The sequence below is a fragment of the Artemia franciscana genome, chromosome 5, assembly GCF_032884065.1.
Source record: "Artemia franciscana chromosome 5, ASM3288406v1, whole genome shotgun sequence".
NCBI lineage: Eukaryota > Metazoa > Arthropoda > Branchiopoda > Anostraca > Artemiidae > Artemia > Artemia franciscana.
Genome location: NC_088867.1, coordinates 20,707,920 through 20,729,630, shown reverse-complemented (window position 1 = coordinate 20,729,630; position 21,711 = coordinate 20,707,920). Strand labels below are relative to the sequence as shown.

Genomic DNA, 21,711 nt, shown 5'->3' with positions numbered 1-21,711 from the left:
GTGTTTGACTGTGTGTTTTTGCGTACTTTTGTCTCTGTGTCTGTCTTTTTTTGTTCGTATGTGAGACTATGTGTGTTTGTGTGTGTTTCTCTCTCTCTCTCTCTCTCGCTCTCTCTATCTCTCTATCTCTATCTCTCTCTCTCTCTCTCTCTCTCTCTCTCTCTCTCTCTCTCTCTCTCTCTCTCTCTCTCTCTCTCTCTCTCTCCGTGCCTGTGTGTCTGACTGTGTGTTTTAGAAGGTTTTTATTTTACAGAGGAAAACATATAAAACCACTGCTTGAAGTGAATAAGGAAAGGGCTTATTCAAGAAAATATTTCAAATTATATGCCCTCTTTAACGATAAAGGGGAGTTTTTTACATAATCATGTAAATAAGGGGAATGGGATGTGGTGTGCCAACAGAAACGGAGCCAGAAGCAGGAGGATCGAAAATGGATATCACTTTATAAAAAAAATGTCTGGAGATACCTAGGGGATAATATAATGGACTTGTAAAAACAAAAAGCAAAGGATTTAAAGCGAATTTTTATCAAGAAAATGTTTGAAAATGCTTTAGCAAGTATAATATCTTCCAAAAGGTGCAATGAGCCAGCAATTGACTGCCATGGTGGCGTCAACTGCTTTGGACTATCATGTTCTGATAATAAAATGAAGAGTCTCGCTGTTCAAATAAAAAGAATGGTCAATATTAGGTTATGCGGTTATTTTTGTAGGAAAATACCTGAAAATGTTTTAGGAATGATAGTGTGTGCCACAGGGATGCCACAGACCAGTCACTGAGTACCACAGTGTCGTGAACTGCTTTGGCGTTCTAACAATGAAGTGGAAAATCTCGTTGTTCAAGCAAAAACAATGGTCAGTTTTAGTTTATAAGGTTAATTTGTTTTCGTCTCCGTGGCTTACCTTCTGCGTGTGTTTTTGTGGGTGTTTCTCTCTCTCTCTCTCTCTCTCTCTCTTTCTCTCTGTGCCTGTGTGGCTAGCTCTGTGTGTTTGCGTGTTCGTATTTGTCTCTGTGTCTGTCTTTGTGTTGAGCGCCGATGTGGTGTGAACTGCTTCGGACTATCATGGTCTGAAAATGAAATTGAAGTCCCGCTGCTCAAAAAAAAAATAGTTAATTTTATTTTATAAGATTATTTGTAGGAAAACGACTAAAAATGCTTTAGCAATAGTATTGTGTCCCACGTGGTTGCCACGAGCAAGCCGCATAGTGCCACGGTGGCTCGAACTACCTTGGGCTAACATGATACAATAATGAAATGGTACATTCCCGCTGTTCAAATAAAACAAATGATCAATATTAGTTTATAAGGTAATTTTGTTGGGAAATGGCTGAAAATGCTTTAGGAAATGATAATATTTGCCACATGGATGCCACGGGGCTGCCGCATAATGCCTCGATGGCATGAACTTCTATGGTGTATGATTAAGGTAGAAGGTGGTGTATCACGAAAACTGAAAAATTATCTAAATATTACCATAAAGGCCAGGATATACTAAAGAAAACTGATCTGTTTCCCCGGATGCTTGAATTGCACTGTTTTATCTTGGTTTTAAAAAGATTTTTTTTTTCTCAGAAACTAAATTTCAGCCGGGCAGGGGGAATCTGAGGTCTAGGAGGGGGGGGGGCAAACTTGTGTCTCGACGGGGCAGTTCCCCACCCTCCTCACGCCATAGCAAATTACGCCCCTAATATTAACACCATAAACTCTTAATCAACGCTGATATACACTCTGAATATATATATATATATATATATATATATATATATATATATATATATATATATATATATATATATATATATATCTATAGTAAATGTTTTTTTTATTAAATCGCAAATTGAGTTCTGGTCCTTAGAAGGCTTAGGGTTTATTAACCTTAATAATGTTAATTTTTGCTTGTTCTGAGTTTGACTCAGCTATTTATTGTAATTTTTGTTCGTTTTGAGTTTAATTTATTTATTGATGGTGATTTGTTGTAGTTTTACGCTTCGAAGATTATTTGAACTTATTTTTGCTCATTCTTGCCTCAATGGAGCTCTTTACTTTTCTTTTGAAAGCGTGTCTTGTGGAAAAAGTTTTTAAATTAATCCCAAAGAAGCGTAACTTTGATTTAGCAGTTAATATTATAAATTTAGGGTTACTTTTATGTGCGTCTCCATCCAAGTGTATCCCCACCTCCATCTTGTTACACGTATCATCTTGTTGTACATTGCAGTAAAATTTGTGATTCATTTTTTATATATTTCTTTTTTATATAGGGAGGTTTAAAAGCTGTAATGTGGACAGACACATTCCAAGTCATTATCATGTATGGTTCCATGATAGCAGTCTGTATAATAGGAGATGCGGATGTTGGTGGTCCCTCTGAAGTGGTCAAAAGGAACAATGACACACAGCGGATCGAATTTTTTGAGTGAGCAAGACTCTTCTTTCATTTTTTTTAGTTTAACTAAATTTTATTGTGAAGTAATTGACTCATTTTTCATTTTTGTGCTTTCGTGATCAAATTTGGCTAGGTTTGTAATGGTTGAGGCTCATTCAGGTAAAACTTAGGCTAGGCAAATGTCAGTAATTTCCATCTTCAAGTTCTTTTGAAAGTTGCCACAACCATTGCTAAGGGTAAGTCAATATCAGATCTAATAGAGGTTCCCACTGGGGCTAAAGAAATTAGAAAATTAGTCTATGAAAACAAAGAAACAACAATTTAGGTTATAAAACTTATTACGAGGGCATATTAACGACTTTAAAAAACTAAAAAATGCAAAATTTGTTCCATTCTGTATAAGGAAAAGCTGGGTTCTTCATTTGTCTTCCCTTATGAAACATTTAGCTGGTTTTATTTTAACAACCGCTCAAGCTAAGCATACTGATAGCCTAAGTTTTAATGTTAATGCGTGATATTGAATAATGATGTGAAATACAATCACTTTATTAGATCCTTCATTGGGTTCTGAAGAATTAAAGTGTCAGGGAAATTCCTGTATTTTATAGGGCATAAGGGGAACTCAAGCTATAGCTTCATTTGAATCAACCGAAAGTTGACTATTCGAGTTGGTAATATACTTGGTATTTTTTACAAGGAAAACTTTAGAGACCACGGTCGACCGACAATATGCAGTTGCAAAGGTTTCCGATGCAGCCTTCGGTTTTCATGTTTTATTTAGACAGATTAGATTTACTAAGCAGCTATAAAAATATCAAAGATTTAAACAAGAAAGTACTAATACATCATTGTATTCCACCCTCAAGACTATGCGGCCAGGAAATCAGAGCTATTTGAATTCGATACCTTGATTTTCCTGACATCTTTTATTGTACCTTAACTAGTGACACCTTTCTAAACGTCAATAGCATCCATTGTCATGAAATTGGGGAAATTAACTCTGTTTTGACTTCCTACCTTTCAAATTAAGAGGCTCAAATAATTATTATATTGTAAGAAAATTGGCCCACAAACTTTTCAGACTGAAGTAATGTGGTATCTTTGAAATTCCTGTTTGTTGTGCTGGTTAAGGAGTTTGTGCGGTAGGTTTGGACTTACGTGGCTTTAAGCTGTGATGATCTGTTAGTAGTAGTAGTAATAGTAGCAGCAGTGATAGTAGTATCACTACGGGTTGAACATTCAAAACTAGCAAAATATATGAAACCCAATATTTTAGGACAAATCTCGAGATTATAGGGAGGGCTGGAACCAGAAAAGACATCTCATAAACATGGATTTTCTCACTTGGCTTACAAAATGATAAAAGCTTACATTTTGAGGGGTTATAATCCCCTATTTATTCATGTATGTTGAACCAGAATGCTTAATGATATCACATGTCTTAATCTGTTTCTACCCAATTATGGTAGCTATCTAAACATTAAAAGGCAAAAGAACACTCGGACTATACGACTAACCAGTCGTTCGGTTACCCTACTGCTTTAAACATTTGAAGATTGCTGATGTGACAAAAAAGAAAAAGAAATCACGGTGATTATTACTCCTAAAATCATAATTTGATGACATTAAGCGCCAAAACTACAATCAGGATAGTTCAATTTCCATTTTTATTGTTGCTTAAACTTAAGCAATTAATCCTGATGATCGACAAAACATCAATTTCTAAAATTAAAGCAGTAAAATTTTAATCCAGATTCCTGTTAGGAGATGGGTCAGATATTTTGTTAGCAAACAATTTCACTTTTAATGATCGTACAAATAGGTAATCTTATTTTTCCCTATGTAGGTTTAATCCAAACCCTGCCATCCGCCATTCATTTTGGTCTCTAGTCATTGGAGGATATTTTCAGTGGGTGACAATTTATGGAGTCAACCAGTCACAAGTTCAAAGATATCTTAGCGTTCCCAGTATTAAGCAAGCGCAAAGGTTTGTCAAAAGATTCATACATAGTTAGATGGTTGAGTTAAGTCCAAATTCAAAGAACAACACAATCCTCCGTCTAGCTGTCAATTTCACTCCTAAATTGACAAGATAGCAAATTAGCTTCAATATCGAGGAAAAAGAAAATTAGAGCCATAAGAACTGTTGATATATATGAACTGTTGCTTTCCTAGCTTTCATATTTTTGCAATTAGAATAGGCTTTCACAAATGTTTGTAGGAAAAGTTTTTATTCTAAAAATGTGTCTGACATTGTTGTTGTCAGACACTAGCTTCAAATATTGGACATTTGGTTAGAGTAGGCTTAAAAAAGGAAACATACTTTCAGGGAAATAAGATCCCTGAAATTGTAATGATTATCAATTGTATTATCAAATTGTATTATCAAATGATTATCAAATTATAAGGAATACATGAGTTCTGCTGTTTAGCTTTTGCACATTTCCTATAATAAGGTCATTTTAAATAGTAAAATCTCTTCATGTGATAACCCAGTTATTCTGGTTGTCAGCTAATATTATATTTTGCTACTACTCTCCCCAAAAACTCTCGATTTCGTAACCACCCCTACGACCCAGCATCAAGATTTCATAGGGGATTTACCCGGCGTCAAGAGCAGACATTAGGATCTGGCATACTTGGCTACAAATTTGGAGGTCCATTCTTATAACTGTATGTGCATGACATGATAAAAACAATTTTTATACTTCTTAACGACTCATCTTGGATACAAAGCTGATTACTTATTATTTATTGTTGAAGCTTTATTTGATATTTTCTCGTTTTGTGTATTTAGTATCATTTTGATGCTTAGTGATAAGAAAAAAAAATGAAGCTTTCTCCGTTTGCAAACTCACTTTTTAGTGTTACGTTACCATCCTTTATTTTTCCACGTTGTATGATCTGAAAAAAAGTTTTTTTTTGTTTTTCTCGGTACCTACGCTGCATACAGTTTAAAAAATTACTACTCTCTCTGTCTTTTTCTCTCTATCTCTTTTTCTCTCTTTTGAGAGTGACACTATTTTCCATTTATTGTATTAGTTTCAGTGCCTTTGATTGCCAACAGATGTAAGCGCTCCATTCCAAATTAATGTATATTTTTATTGCGAATGGCAATTATTTACTCTGCTAATCTGCTTTACCCGCCAAAAATGAATTCCCAGATCTTCAACCAACACTATTTTACTAATGCTCTATCATTTTTACTTTACCATATATTATTGAACTAACATACACTATTTTTGGATATAGTTTGGTATAATTTCAATTTTAATAAGCATAATATGGATGTATTTTAATTTAATATTAATAATTTATTTATTACCCACAAAAACACTGCCCAATAAGCATTAGAATGTGAAGTAAAAAGAAATTAAATCGAAGCAAAATACAAATGTACAAAAAATAAAAATATTGACTATAGAAAAAGTCTAACAAGACGATATTAAGGAGAAAATCAAAAGCAGTACCTGAGAGCTTCCCGTGTAACTTTTCAAACTTTAAGGTTATGTCAGGTATATTATATTTATTAATTAGAATCCAGTTATGTGTCAAAGGAGGAATGAAAAGAAAAAAACTTACAAAATCTGAAATAGCTCCGTATTATCACTTTTTCTTAGGATTCTCTTTACATTTTTTCTCAAAATATATAATTGTGTTGCGAGAGCAACACTGTGGTTTTGTCGTGTTCTTTTTTTTTCCCTAGCACCCCGATTTCAACTTATTCCTAGAAAGTGGTAAGGGTCCACCTCTGCGGTTTTTACGGAAAGAGTGGACCTTAGGCTGGATTGATGAATATCACTTTGCATTTTGGAAAGCTTCGTAGAACTCTTGCCTGGGGCCAAAAAGGATGGTTTTTAGCTAGTTTTTGAGGCAGAGCCTATAGTATGTGAAGTGAAGAGGAGTTTAATAGCCTATGTCAGAGAGAACTATTTGAAGTTATGCAGTTAAGCTAGAATTATTTCTAACTGGATACATGTTATTGATTTGACGATGACGATTAGGGTTTTGACAATGATTATAATGGCATGCTTTAATAGCTGCTTCGTTTCAAAATAGGTGCGCAGTTAAGCTAGGATTATTTTTAACTGGATACATGTTATTGATTTGACGATGACGATAAGGGTTTTGACAATGATTATAATGGCATGCTTTAATAGCTGCTTCGTTTCAAAATAGGTAACCGAGCGTTTTTGCTGTGTCTTATCCTATACATATTAACATACTATATGAATAATTTAAAAGGTGAAATTTATCCCTAAACATTTTGTTCTTTGTTGCCTGGTCATTTGGTTCAAAGTATTTAATATTTGTCTCTTTTTGTATGATTTTTTGTTGTGTTTTACAAAGTTCCTCGCCTTGACATAAACTTTGCATATTAGGGCCTACCTTGTTTATAGTTAAGATTTATATTGACATAAATTTGTTAACTTTAAACGTTCTTCCCTTTTTATTGATATTTTGTAAATTATGCTTGAAACATAACTGATTCAAAAAAAAGGATAGTGGAAATTTAAGGGTGCATTACTTATGACACTTAAAGTTTCCTAGAAAATGTCTAGAATTTTTTCTTTAGACTTCTGGAAGCCAAATTAATCCTCTTTAAGGTCGCTTATGACTAATTACTAAAACAGAAGAATTAAAATTTGAATTAATTTTTAATTTCAGGGCGATTTGGATAAACTTAGTTGGACTTTTGGGTCTACTTTGTATTTGCTGCTATACAGGAATGGTCATTTTCACAAAATACTATGACTGTGATCCTTTGTCTGCTAATGTAAGTATTTTCCTGAAATTTAATTAATATCCTCATAAATTTGAAATACAAAATATGTAATGCTTTTAGATAAGGTTTGAATTAAAAATGGAATAGTTGTGGGCATCAAGTCATGGCTAATTGAAGAAAAAGCCAAGACGGATAGTCCAATTGAGTCAGAAGAAAAACCAGGCATTAATTCCCCCCCCCTCATTGCCGTCGTTACTATCTCCCACTTATGCTACACCTCTCATGTCACTCCACAATGCCGAACTAGAGTCAAGCTGTTGAGGTTCTATCAGAAGATTCACTGTTCATCACGCTCGGTTCTTCCATTATAATGAAAAATTTCTATTATAATGGAGAAAAAAATATTATACTGGATGTACTAAGGGAATGAGAATGGTGATCCCAATTTCTTTTGAACATTGATCACTGCTGAAGAGACCCAGGCTTATAGGTGAGACCCTGATACCAAGTTTCAGTCATCAAATGTAAACATTCAGTAAACCCCTGGCCTAAAATTACTAGACTGGTATGGAACAATGTTCATGCAACTCACACTAAAGTAGCATCAGGTAACGACAATTTAGACGAGGCAAAATATGTATTTCAAAATCAAGGAAGGGAGCAAATGTGTCATTTTTTTAACGAAAAGGCTAGAAGAACGTATTTTTCAATGAAAATGCCCCTCAAAAGGTATTTTTCTAAATCTAGAAGAGCAGGGAAGGCAAAAGAGAAGGACGGGAAGGGCAGTGGAGATGAATGCCCTATTGCCCATCCACTCGCTCAATTGATACCAATAGTCAAGCACTATAACTGCATAAGTATAGTGCAGCTAATATTTATTTTATCAAAATAAGAAACATGCTAAAGTTTCTTGTTGTTGTTTCCTTTAGTGTGATTTTTTTATATTTAATTTAGTCAAAGGTCTGTAATTTAGACTATATGAGGTTAAGCTATTTCTCCCAAATTTGAAATGAAATGATGTGAAGTTTCCGAGATTAGTTAATAAAATATGCTTTGAATTGGCAATTGTCGGAAATATTTATCAGCAGACCATAAGATCTAATCTTAAATCAAAATGTTTTCCAAAATATCATACGATCCCGCCACAATTCGGTAGGTATGAGAAAAATGCTACCCTCTTCCCAAAATAATTTGAACCTGGGTCTCTTCCTGTGTAACCTATACTGAAAGGATAACGGAAAATATCAATAAAAAAGCATTCATTAGCCGTTATGAAAAATAAATCAAATAAGATAAATAGTTAAAACAAAGAATAGAGGCCAGTTGGAAGGACATATAATAGATAGGATTTTTCAAATACTACTTTAGTTGTTTCATTGAAATCATGCTTCGAACCAATCAGAAAATATTGAATTTAAACGATCAAGCCTTCACATAACAGAGGAGAAATTACCCTTTCATTGGTCCACATTGCCTGTCCTAAAGCTAAATTATAAAAATAATCACTAATACCGTGAACAAATATTATTTGCTTTGTCAAGAACCTCATTTTCTTATGCTAGTTATAGAATAATGAAACAACATTGTTGATTTTGGGTTTAGTATAATCCTTTGCTGACTCTAGACAGTTCTATTTTAATCCTTTATTTTCTTTAAATATCTTATAATAGAAAGTATTTTTCAAGAAGTATAAGAGGAATGCTACATGTGAAATAGCACTTAAAATGGCATTTCTAGGTTTCCATGCAAAAATGCTGGTACTCTACTTAAAGTACCAAGGAAAGTTAAAATGAAATATGATTGCTTGAATATGTTTAAATGAAAAATTATAGAACATTATATATTTCATCCTTAAAATAGGGAAAATAGATAATTCCACTTTTAAAGAAATACACAGTCATATGCAGATATGCTGTTTTTGTGGTAGCAGGTACTGGAATAAAAAAAAGGAAACGGGGGCGAAAAATCAGCCAAGCTTTCTTTTAAAAGTGTTGTCGCTGATGTTTAGAGTTTTACAAGCGCAAAGTGTTGTCAAATATAACTATTTTTTTTATATTCACGGTATAACGTGACAACACTGACCAAAATGAAGTGGTGTCTAGGGGTGTCAATTCACACAAGTCAGAGGGGGGGGTTTGTTGGTATTCCGATTTTTCACTAAAAACACAAGAAAAGATATCTTTCAATGGAAATACCAAAGCAATAATTCTTCAAAATGTAGGAACAAGGGGGGAGCGAGAAACTATAGGTGAAAGATTCCCCTCTCCAATTGACGTGGCTTAATTGCTTTAAAAACTTCGGAATTTTGAAACAACCAAAAGAAAACCCATGGAAAGTTATGGTTTCAATGTGTGAATGAACCTAAGATGGGTCAAGGATGGGTCCAACTTTTTTTTTTTTTTGATGCTCTTAGTTTTTTAAGAATTTTCTACATAGCTAGGAGAAGTGACTGCAGCGTCTTAGACACTCTGTGGTCTCCCAAAGGAGCATTTATTATAAATGATAAGGTTAGATGAAAAGGTATCATAGTTTGAAAGGCCTCGACAATAAGTAGTTTCTTTGGTCAATAATAATTCATTTGCTTAATTTTTTATATTCCATTTATATTCTGATTCGTTTATATTATATTTTAGCTTGTCGAACGATCTGAGCAGCTTTTCCCCCTTTTTGTTATGGATACACTTGGGCATTTGCCAGGACTACCAGGGTTATTTGTTGCTGGGATATTTTCTGGGGCATTGAGGTTTGTCGCTGTTTTTCCTTGGGTCTGTGTTTTCTTTTGTTTGTCTATGGTTTTGAATCACCTTTATATGCATTCTCCTTTCCGTAACTATGTATGGGTGCATGTCAAGGGCGTTTACAAGGGAGAAGACCTTGGTGCACGGTCTCCATCGCCTAATATCTTGAATTTTTTCGGCTTCCTGAGCACTTTTTATTCAAATTACAAAACAATCTATACATTTTGCCCAGTCTACCCTGTTCCCACTCTGAAGAATGTGTAAGTATGTACTTAGTTTTCTTCCATACAAATGAGTATAAATTCAAGTTATTTAATCGAGTATATAAAACTTCGCAGCAGCGTATAGCTCCAGAATTAATCCAAAGGTGGTGTTGATGGTTTCACCTCATATAGAAATATCTATATATATAAAAATAAGTTGTTTGTTTGTGTGTGTCTGTTGACTGACGTCATGTTTGTGTGTCGACTGATGTCATGTTTGTCGACTGAGGTCATTATAAGGATTGAGCTGTATGTCGTCATGAAGTTGTTTGTCGCCTGACGTCATGTTTGTCGACTAACGAAATTACAGACCGGGACACCGGGACACAAATGACGACCGGGACACCGAGACACAGGGAATATAAATGACGACTGGGACACAGGAAAACAACTACAACGGGGACGCCGGGGGGCACAGGGGGAATATAACCGGGACACAGGGAATGTTCGATCAGCAATCACCATCAACAAAGCTCAAGGACAATCATTAGAATAATGAGGTATAGATCTGAATACAGATTGTTTATCCCATGGACAATTATGTGTCTCATGTTCAACAGTCGGTAAACCTGACAATCTATTTATATGCACAGACAATAGGACAGCGAAGAGTGTTGTATACTCGCAAGTTTTACGTAGTTAAAAACATATATATATCTATCTATATTCACAGGTGGGACACAGGGACACAGCTTCAATGGCGCTCAATTAATATGGCGCAAAAAAAGCTAAAAAAGAAAAAACCTAAAAAGAAAAAACTTAAAAAAAGGAAAAAAAATAAAAAAAGGTAAAAAACTAAAAATAAAAAAAGCTAAAAAACTAAAAAAGGTGCAAAACTAAAAAAAAAAGAAAAACTAAAAAAGAAACACACATATATATATATATATATATATATATATATATATATATATATATATATATATATATATATATAAATGAGTTGCATGTATGCATGTTTGTTTGTTTTTGGGTTTGCATATGACGTCATTATAAGTATATAAGGTTTTGCATATGACGTCATTATAAGATGACACTACAGACCGGGACATCGGGACACAAATGACGACCGGGAAACTCAAAGATAAATTACAGACCGGGACACCGGGACACGAATGACGACCGGGACACCGGGACACAGGGAATATAAAAGACGACCGAGACGCTCAAAGAGAAATTACAGACTGGGACACTGGGACACAAATGACGACCGGGACACAGGGAATATAAATGACGACCGGGACACAGGGACACAACTACAACAGGGACGCCGGGGGGCACAGGGTGGATATATAAATGACGACCGGGACATAGGGAATGTTCGATTAGCAATCACCATCAACAAAGCTCAAGGGCAATCATTAGAATAATGAGGTATAGATCTGAATACGGATTGTTTTTCCCATGGACAATTATATGTTGCATGTTCAAGAGTCGGTAAACCTGACAATCTATTTATATGCACAGACAATGGGACAGCGAAGAATGTTGTATATTCGCAAGTTTTACGTAGTTAAAAACATATATATATATATATATATACATATATATATATATATATATATATATATATATATATATATATATATATATATATATACAAATCTTACATTATTTCAATTAAAGGGAGTACCAATTCTACAAAAAGTTGTGAAATTCGTCCTAAAAACATTAACTGATAAATAGCTACATCTCGCAAGACTTACCAGTTTATTTAGGGCCTTTTATTAGAATTTTCAATTAAAAGATTATCGCAAGATGATATTACTGTAAATACAGTGTCACAACAAAGGACATGATTAATGTCCCAGGAATATAAATTGCAAGCTATCTATATAAATTTCTTAATTTGTAGATTTTCTTCGATTTTGATTTTTTTCGCGATTTATTGATAAGTTTTGTTGATTTGCTGTCATCAATATTCATTCTAAGTGTTCTACCTCCAAGATAAGACTTGAACCAATTCGAAGGTACATTCTGAATACCTAAACAATGTAGCCTTCTCAAGAAGATCTTAAAAACATCAGTATCAAAAGATTTTCTAAAATCTATGAGAATTGAAAGCACTAATTCACCACGTTCAAGTGCAGAGATAACAAAATCTGTGAGACTGCATGTATTGTAGAATTAATGTAGTACAAATACCGTTTGACCTCGGGGAAAGTGCAACATAATTTTTTTCTACACATAAAAGTTCAGAAAAACCAGCTCAATTACACGACAAATCTAACAAAATCCCTATTGCAAAATTGTACCAAATTTGTCCCTGAAGGGAGGAAATGAGGGGGGCAATCATGTTTTGTGTTTTTAAATGTTTTGGAGTTAAAATGATCGTTTTCTATCAAATCGAGCATGAGGAATCCGAATATGACGTCAGACATCCAGTTTACCGTGTCACGGTATCAATTTTCACCTTCATTGAATGAGGAGGAGGGTGTGTAAAGTACACAGATCATTGTTTGACGGATTCCTACGACTAAAGGGTCATTTTGCATAAGAAAAATAGTGCATTGCCATATATGAGGTCAAAAACCGTTTTTTTTTTTAAAGAAGCAGTACTATTTTAGAAGCAGAAGCAGTACTATTTACCTAATTTCCACCTCTGAGGGCCTTGTAATATGAAAGGTTGATAAGTATAACTTCTTGAAAACCAATTCTTTAATCGGGGTCAAACTTTAGATTAATCACCTATAAAAATGAACGTTTAGAACTCAGGTAAATTAATCACAAAAATATTTTGATTTTAAAGCACACCCTAAAGCTAATTCTTCTTCCTATTCTGTTATCTTCCTAATCCTGTCTTACTTCAGCATTAACATATAACACCCCTTTACACTCCCCGCAGATAAAGCTGCAGGGGAAACCGTTCCGATGTCAGCTGCTTCTGAGAGATTGGCACACGCTGGCATCACACCATCTTCAGTAGATTTTCTGGTGCTGGTGAAACCTTTTTCATAATATGAAGATACATATTCTGTGACGAACAGAGGTGCCAAATCCCCCCCCCCCGCCTTTTTTGGGCTTTAGTGAATTTGATGTGTCTTGCCAATTCATTATTTGCAAATAGGACCTGTAAAAGTGGTACCTTGCGGCAGCCAAAGCTGGTGGAAGCCGCTCTGCCTGAACGAAAGCATTTGAACTTGCAACCCGCATTGTAAATAACCACACCCTTCAGGGTCTTCTCATTACTATTTCCTTTGTATTTGCAGAGCAAAGCTTTCTCTCAAGCTTCGGTGACCCCCTGGTGTCTGGATCCTGGTGTAATGAAGATCTTCCAAGCATTCTTGAAAATACCATCTTTAAGTGACAAGAGAATCACTGCTGGTTTCCCCAAAGTGATCGACAAAGTTTCTGTACAACTGACTGCAGTTTGTACAACTGAGACATCGGCATCATCCTGAGCATGTAGAACTTGACATCCTAAGTTCACCAGCCTCTCAGTTAGTAGGTCCAAGAAGCTTTCTTTGTTTTTGGGACTGGTCAAAAATTCTTCCTTACTTTTGACGATCTACATGTTAGGAGAGAATTCAATCGTTGGACACGACAAATCCTTTAGTTCTCTTCAACTGTGCTCAATTTTTAATCGTTGCTGTATCAGTGTAAGAGATCAAAACTAGCAATGCCTGGCCGAAATGTCTTTTGACATAATCTATGTAAGATTCTGCCATCTTAGAGTATGTGAATTCGGTAGTCCACGGTATTTTGAACTAGCCAGCCACCGTCCAAAACTCTCTGGGAGGTTGGACAGTAATCCCCTCAATTTTCATCATTTCATTTGCTAGAGATGCTTCGTTGGATGTCCTCATCACCTCGAACGAACTAAAGAGCAATGGTTGAAAAGTACAGAGCTCGAACGACAGAAATTTCGTTCGCTTTATCTCTGCTAGATTAGTTTCAATAATGTTCATGTTTACCCCCAAACCTCTTTCATCATTAAAATGAATTTTTATGAATTAAAAATGAATTAAAATTTGTTTTCAAAATAAACTCGCCCAAAACATCAGAAATTTCCTTTCTTACAGCAATTATTCCATCGTCAACTTGTAGGCTAGCTGGATTTTCAGTCTTCTTGTCACCATTTAATAATTCATTTATAGTTTTCCACGTACCTTTTATGATTTTTTAAATTTGTTCCCATAATATTTTTGAACGCAAGATCTGCGAAGCCGATTAATTTCATTACAATTTCATTAGTTTCGTTAAGGCATTGAACTTCACCGGTGACTCAAAATAAAGTAATTCAAATAAAGTATGTACAAATCATGTCTTTTCTGGATTAGTCGAAGAAACTCCTGGGTTACCCATGGTTTTCTAGGAGTAGGTTTCTTCTGCTTGAAAGTCCTCATTGGACATGTTAAATCAAATATTGGTTGAATAATACCTATAAATTTATCAAATGCAGCGGACTGACTTTCATATTCATCATAAATCCCTTGCCACAAAAGACTCAGTTCTTGCCTAAATTTATCAATATTCTTTTTTTTTCAGTAGCCTTTTCTTTATCCTCTTAATTTTTGGCTTCTCTGTACGTCATTGCCACCATTGCCAGTGAAGGAAGTCACTGCCACCACAGAAAAATCATCAGAAGACTCACTAATTATCAAATCAGCATAAGAAGTAGTAGTTCAGATCAAACAAATATGTTATCGAATAATGTTGTTGAATATTAAGTAACACAAGGTGGGATTCCAGCTGGAGGATATAGATAACGACTAATAATAAGGGTAAAAAACTCTAAATTATCATTTTTCAAATACAAAAGATCAATTAAAATCACTCATGCAAATAAACTCGGAAGTACTCAAATGGATATCATCCAAAACTAAACCAAAATCAAGTGCAAACTCCTCCCTTTGAGTACTTGGTGGTTATATACCTCACTTATAAAAATATTTTCCCCGCCAATTTCCAGATCAAGAGTAAGAGTTTCAACCCTACCTTCGATCCAAATGGAATAATCCTCCCTCACTTTAACCACAATATGCTCCTTAACTAGAAATGCTAAGTTTCACGTGCCTTCGCCTTTCTATTTTTTACTATAAGCTGGTATACTGGAAAATTGAAAAGTGACAATGAATGTTCTGATGCAAAGAAAAAATCTCACACAGGCTTATAATACCAAATCTGTGATTCGTCCTATCAAGCATCTGCAGAATCTCACGATACGATGATGTAATGTGACAATTCCAATGACCAAGCAAAATGAATTTTCATCTGCATTAACTACCGACAAAAGTAAATTTACATAACAGCTATCTCAGATCGGTCAAATTGTGATAGAAGGATTGTCCTGCACAATATCATCATTTAAAATATGTTCAGCTCCTAATGGATTACTTTAAGGTCCTTAGTCTTTCACCACAACTTTAAGAAAACTTGGCACATTAGATCTTCCAAAAAGAGCTTTCCTTAAATTTTCCTTTGAAAACTTCAGAACCAAGGTCTTTAGACTTGAATATTACAACTACAAGAGCAATTGCATCCTGTTACTATTACCTTTGCTTAGATTTAATCTTTTAACTTCAATCACAGGTTGATTTGATATTTCAATCTCCATTTTGTTTGTCCCTATTTTGGGAACTAACGACTTCAAGTCACTATTGGGAGTTTGTTTAACCCCATTGAAAATGAGACTATTTAATTTCGTATATTGTTAATACTCATCTAGCTTTTGCTCAGCAACTTTAATCCGTTTCTCAATAAATGACCATTGATTTCTTAATTGCTTTAAATCATTGGATAAAACAACAAATTTCGGATCGAATTCAACAACTAATGATCTGTAAATTTCACTTGAAATTGACGAGCTTTGTTCTTTGATTGCACTAACTGTTTCCTTAGAAAATAACTGTTTACCTCCAACAGCTGCTAATTTTTCATCTAATCTCTAGTCAAGGTTTTCCATGACAGACTGAATTTCTTGTTCCGTCGCTGTAAACTTGGTAATAAGAGCGGTTGATCCCAAAAAGTTATGTAAATTGGTATTTTAAGACGATTGTCCTTTAAGCTTCTGTTTGCCTATTTCTTTTTATCTGGTTTCAGCTTAAGTTCTTCAAACGCTCTTTTTACACCTTTTCTAGTGTTTTTCATACCCAACAACTAATGATCTGTAAATATCACTTAAAATTGACAAGCTTTGCTCTTTGATTGCACTAACTGTGTCCTTAGAAAATTACTGTTTACCTCCAACAGCTGCGAATTTTTCGTTTAATCTCTAGTCAAGGTTTTCCATGACAAACTGAATTTCTTGTTCCTTCGCTATAAACATGGTAATAAGTGCGGTTGATCCTGAAAAGTTATGTTAATTGGTATTTTAAGACGTCTTTCCTTTAAGCTTCTCTTTCCTTATTTCTTTGTAAATGTCTGGTTTCAGCTCAAGTTCTTCAAACGCTCTTTTTACACCTTTCCTAGTGTTTTTCATCGCCTCAGCTTTATTGCATTCAAAATCTAAATTAGGAAGCTGAATATCATGTGTACCATAGCAGAAAACTAGATATTTGTAATTTCTAGTTTTTGTCATTTCCTTTCGGATCCATCGCTTCAAGAATACATGCAATTATACATTATACAATGAATGGCCTGTAAAGGCCATTCAGGGTAACCCCAAAGCCTAGCCAATGCCAGCTTATGAACAGTAAACTTAGCCATCTGCTTAACTAACCAGCAATTAGTTAGTAAAATATAAAAGTATCATTGTTTAAGAAACATCAATGATATACTAGCGACTCTTAATCTTTTGGTTTTAGTCCCTCTAAAACGTCAGATGGTACTTGTAGGATATACGCCCAACCGCTTAAGTTGTTCATTCATTGGCAAATTATAGAACCGGTTTTTTTCGTTAGTTTATTGCCGCTTAGTGTGAGACAATAAAAAGAGAAGTGACAGACTAGATGGAAAATATATAAATTTAGGCTATATATTTACATATTATGCGGGGGGGGGGTAAAGTATTTTGACAGTCTGAAGTTAGAAAACAATTCTTACTGCATAACATGCTGAATAATTGTACCTAACACATTAGGCGTGGAGATCCACTATAGTTTACCCCCCCCCCCCCCCTAATATGCAAATATAACGCCCAAATTTGTTTTTAAAGTATTAAGTTTTTTTTTATCTTACTTTGGTATATTTCATTAGGATTAAGTGTCAGAGAAATATATTAGAAAAACATTAGGGAGGGTGTGTATCATACAAGTACCCGCCAGATTTTTCCTGGTTCCCTTAAACATCAGATTTCTATTCGGATTGTTAAAAAAAATTTTGACTTCTTCAGAAATTCGAAAACTTACCTTTTTAAAAGCGATTCTTTATTTGATAGCGAAAAATTACAAACAGATAACGTAAAATATATATTCGACTGTTTCACTAATATCCTTATTGAGCATGAACAGCCACCATAGTCTTGGCTGCAACGGCTTGTCATGGCGCTAGTGCATTTAGTAAGGGCATGAGTGGCTAGTGAAGGGTACTTATGTGGTTAGTTTAGTTTAAATATAAGCTAAACACAAATTTAACATTTAGAAACAAAATATTGAACATCTATTTATGATTGACTTTATTGAGATTGCTAATAGAAAACCAAAAAGCCGGCTTTACTCAAATAGGATATTTAATGGACTTAATACTTGTAGAAAGTTACTTTTTACCAAATGTTTTTTCTATGTATTACCGCATGACAAATCAATAAGCGGGCTTTCTTCAAAAGAAGTAAATTCGGATTTAAATGACTTTAAATGGGTCTTGAAAAGTAGGCAAAACAACTCCTTCTGCCCAGATGAAATTTTACTCCCTTTCAAATCATGCCTTTTAAGTCTAAAGTTTAAGAAAAGCAGGCAAGAAACGAAAATCCGGCTGCCCCATGCAATATTCGACTCGTATCAGAGACCAATTTATATATTCTTCAAAAATATAGCTTGTCAAAAAAGCAGGGGGGATTCTGGTAAGAGACAAGCTTTAATAATTCTTTTGTAATTTTAATAATTTTTAAATTAATTTTTTTTGTAAGCTCAAAATTATCTGCTTGAATGTGTTTTTCAAAGACATAACAGACAGGAAATGTATACATTTTCGAACTTAACTTTCCAAGAAGACGAAGGGCATTCAGGTAAGACTTTCAGGGAATGTTGAGGGAAAAGGGTGCAACACAGGAATGACTGAGTATATTAATTTAGAAAATTAAGGAAATAATAAGGGAGATGATCAAAAAGGCAATATTTGTATGCTACCAATGCTACTACGACTACCACCACTACTACTACCACACTACTCCATTTACAGTATTAAGGAGAAATTTGACCTAAATCAAAAGACGCTATGTGCATGCACATTGTCAGAATAACGTACCTCAAGAATTGATTTGGGTAATAAGTTGGAACTTTCAGAGAATACTTAAAGGGGAAAAGCATCTCACCAAAAGGCAACACTACTCCTAATATTTGCACACTATTGCTATTACTGTTACTGCTTCTATTGCAACTACTTGTTGGGCTAAGAGCATTGAAATGAAAATTTCAAGAAGTATGTGAACATACAGGTTATCAAAAGGGCATATCAGCAATGTCATAGCGACGGCTAATTGTATCAAATTGAAACTTCTAGGACTTGATGAGAGGGATTTTCTACTGACCAAAAGGCAATAGGTTAATACTACTGCTGCTAGTAGTACTACCGCTATTCAATACTATTGCTAGTAATATTAATACTACTGCTGTAATTGTTATTACAAATATGCCTAAGGGTATGAAGGTGAAATTTTCAAAAATTTTGAGGAGGGAAAATGAAACGAATCGGAACTAGCCCTCTGTATGCAACAGCAATATTTTAGGAGCAGTTTAGTGTGTGAAGTTGAGACTTACAGGGCTTACTGTGAGGTATGTTGAACTAACCAAAGGAACTATTTGCATCCTAGTGCTACTGCTTATAATCATACTACTGCTACGTTACTATTATTACTACTTGTATTACTACTACCACCACTAAAGCTTAGGCTACTGTAATTAATTTTACGGCTATGTAATTTTACATCTACTGCTGCTGTTATAACTAAGTTTATTATGGTAAAAAATTGTGACATATAGAAAGTGCATGAAACTAATTGTAAACACACTACGCCCACACAGGTTGTCAAGCAGACGCATCATAAATGCTTAATTAAACAGTTGATGGTATGTATTAAGCTGAAAGTTTCAGTGTGTTTTGAAGGGGATGTTGAAGAAACCAAAGGTGCTATGCGCATACTGCTACTAATGTTGCTACAACTATTGCTACTGCGCAAACTATGGATATTAAGGTGAAATTTTTAAGGTATATTTAGGTGGAAGCTGAACTGAATCAAAATAAACTATGAGTACGTGGACTTTCCAAAAGTTGGTAAAGTAATATCTGAAGAGCAGCCTATGTTATTAATTTAGACCTTTAAGGGTAAGTTGTGGTGGATTTTGAACTAGCCAGAAGGCATTATATGTATACTTTTAACGCCACCACTACTGTAACTAATGGTGCTAAGGGTATTAAGATGAAACTAATAGGGAACGTTTACGAGTTTCAATTAAACAAAAAATGCATGTAGGTTTTCAAAGGGGCATATAAGTAGGATCATAGGCAGCACCACTATATAATAGCTAGAAATATCATTGAAACTTTTAAAGGAGCTGATTCGATTCAAAATTGAAAGTTCTGGGGTCCCTCTTAAGAGTAAAAAGAGATTGGAGGGCTAGACGCCCTTTCCTCAAGCCCATTCATTTTGCCAAACGCACCCAGTCAAATTTTTTAGACAGCCGTTTTACTCAGCATAGTATAATGATCCAGCAACGACGTCTTTAGAGATACTAGCAATTTCAATCCCCCGCAATTATACAATTGGCCCATTATGCTTTAAAATAAAATTTTGCTTTAAAGTAAACCAAAAGGCATTGTGTTTATGGTTGCCAATAAGACACCTCAGCAATATATCGAGAACGACTGGGAGAATTAAGCTGAAACTTTTGGCGATACTACTATTGCTACTTCTGTTCTTACGATTTAAATATATAAAAAGAGTGTATGTGTATCCAGATTGTCAAAGAGCATAAATAGAATCTTTAGGGAATTACATTAAGTTTTATTTTACAGTTCAACTTCAGAAGCCATAAAACTAAATTAAAAAATACTATTTGTGTCAGTATTAAAATTTTCGAAAATGATTCTCAAATAGCAACCCATACCATGGATTCTTATAGAAAAAATTTCAAATGTGTAAAATGATATTTTTTTCACGATAAAGACTATGTCAGTAAAAAATGAACAGAAATTAATCTCAAAACTTTTTCCACAAAACAAGTTTTACAAAGAAAAAATAAAGAAAAATAATCTTCCAAGCGTAAAATGTCCACAAATCATTATTAATAAATAAATGAGACTCAAAACAAACAGAAATTACAGTTAATTGCCGAGTCAAGCTCAAAACTCATATTAATTTTTGGTCGTTTTGAGTTTGACTTGGCTATTTATTGTAATTTCTGTATTTTTTGAGTTTCATTTAATTATTGATAATGAAATGTGGTAGTTTTACACTTGGAAGATTATTTGACGTTATTTCTGCCTATTCTTGGCTTAATGAAGCTCTTTACTTTTCTTTGAAAAACTTGTTTTGTGGATTTATTTTTTTCAAATTAATATATTATATAAACCAGGACTGCGCTCTAAATTTATATCCAAAGGATGCAGGAATTCAGCCATATGGAGAGGGGAGGGGACTTGGAGCCAGTTTCCCCAAATCAAGTGAAGATGATATTGAGAACTAAAAAGTGAGCCTTATAGTACCATAAAGGCAAATATATACTAAAGAAAACTGACATGTTTCTATGGATGCTTGAATTAAGCATGCTTGCCTTAGTTTTGACAAGATTTTGAAGAATATAAATTTCAGTTGGCGAGAACTGGGATCTGGGGGGGGGCAAGGTCTGGGAGGGGCTGTTGCCCCCCTTAGCAAATTACTTCCCTTGATTTTACACAACGATGATGATTGTCTTATGGTTTTATACATTAGTGGTAGCGTAAGAGAACTTGTTTAAGTGTACTAGGTTACACTTAATACAATGTAACTTAACCATTTAGCATAGAAAATTACATATTGTTGTGAAAGTTGTTTAACTTGATACTTATTTAAAGCTAATCTAGAAAATCGGTAAATCCAATGTCAGTGTTTAAGAAAATCGTTCCAAATGTTTCTTTTTTCTAGTACAGTATCAAGTGGACTCAATTCACTAGCAGCAATAGCTATGGAGGACTTTGTCAAACCTTTCTGTTTCCCTAATCTGAGTGATAGGGCAGCCACTAATGTTTCAAAAACTTTGGCAGTTCTATTTGGATTGATTTGTTTCGGCTTAGTATTTGTAGCTGCTCAATTTGGTAATGCCCTTGAAGTAAGTATTTCTTTAATCATTTTACCTAAGTACAACCAAAATTGCTTAAAAAGCAGAAAGATTGTTTTGTGGAATTTTCCAAATATCATTTTCACAATTAAACTTTTACTTATATTTCAATGACCCGATCCTGCTTACAATATATTTGTAGTTTTCTTCTATAGGATAGAACCCTCGAATAGGGTTGCAAATTTCTTTAGC

At 34.4% G+C, this 21,711-nt stretch overlaps 1 protein-coding gene across 1 annotated transcript in view; it reads left to right on the top strand.

Annotated features, from left to right (window-relative positions):
• The first annotated feature begins 1,346 nt into the window (after positions 1 to 1,346).
• Positions 1,347 to 21,711, top strand: part of LOC136027694 (sodium-coupled monocarboxylate transporter 1-like) — a 30,757-nt gene continuing 10,392 nt past the window's right edge. The window contains exons 1-6 of the mRNA XM_065705143.1: positions 1,347 to 1,427; positions 2,260 to 2,414; positions 4,231 to 4,371; positions 7,053 to 7,161; positions 9,744 to 9,853; positions 21,327 to 21,510. Coding sequence (XP_065561215.1) covers positions 1,347 to 1,427; positions 2,260 to 2,414; positions 4,231 to 4,371; positions 7,053 to 7,161; positions 9,744 to 9,853; positions 21,327 to 21,510 — 780 coding nt within the window. The remainder of the gene's footprint in view (positions 1,428 to 2,259; positions 2,415 to 4,230; positions 4,372 to 7,052; positions 7,162 to 9,743; positions 9,854 to 21,326; positions 21,511 to 21,711) is intronic.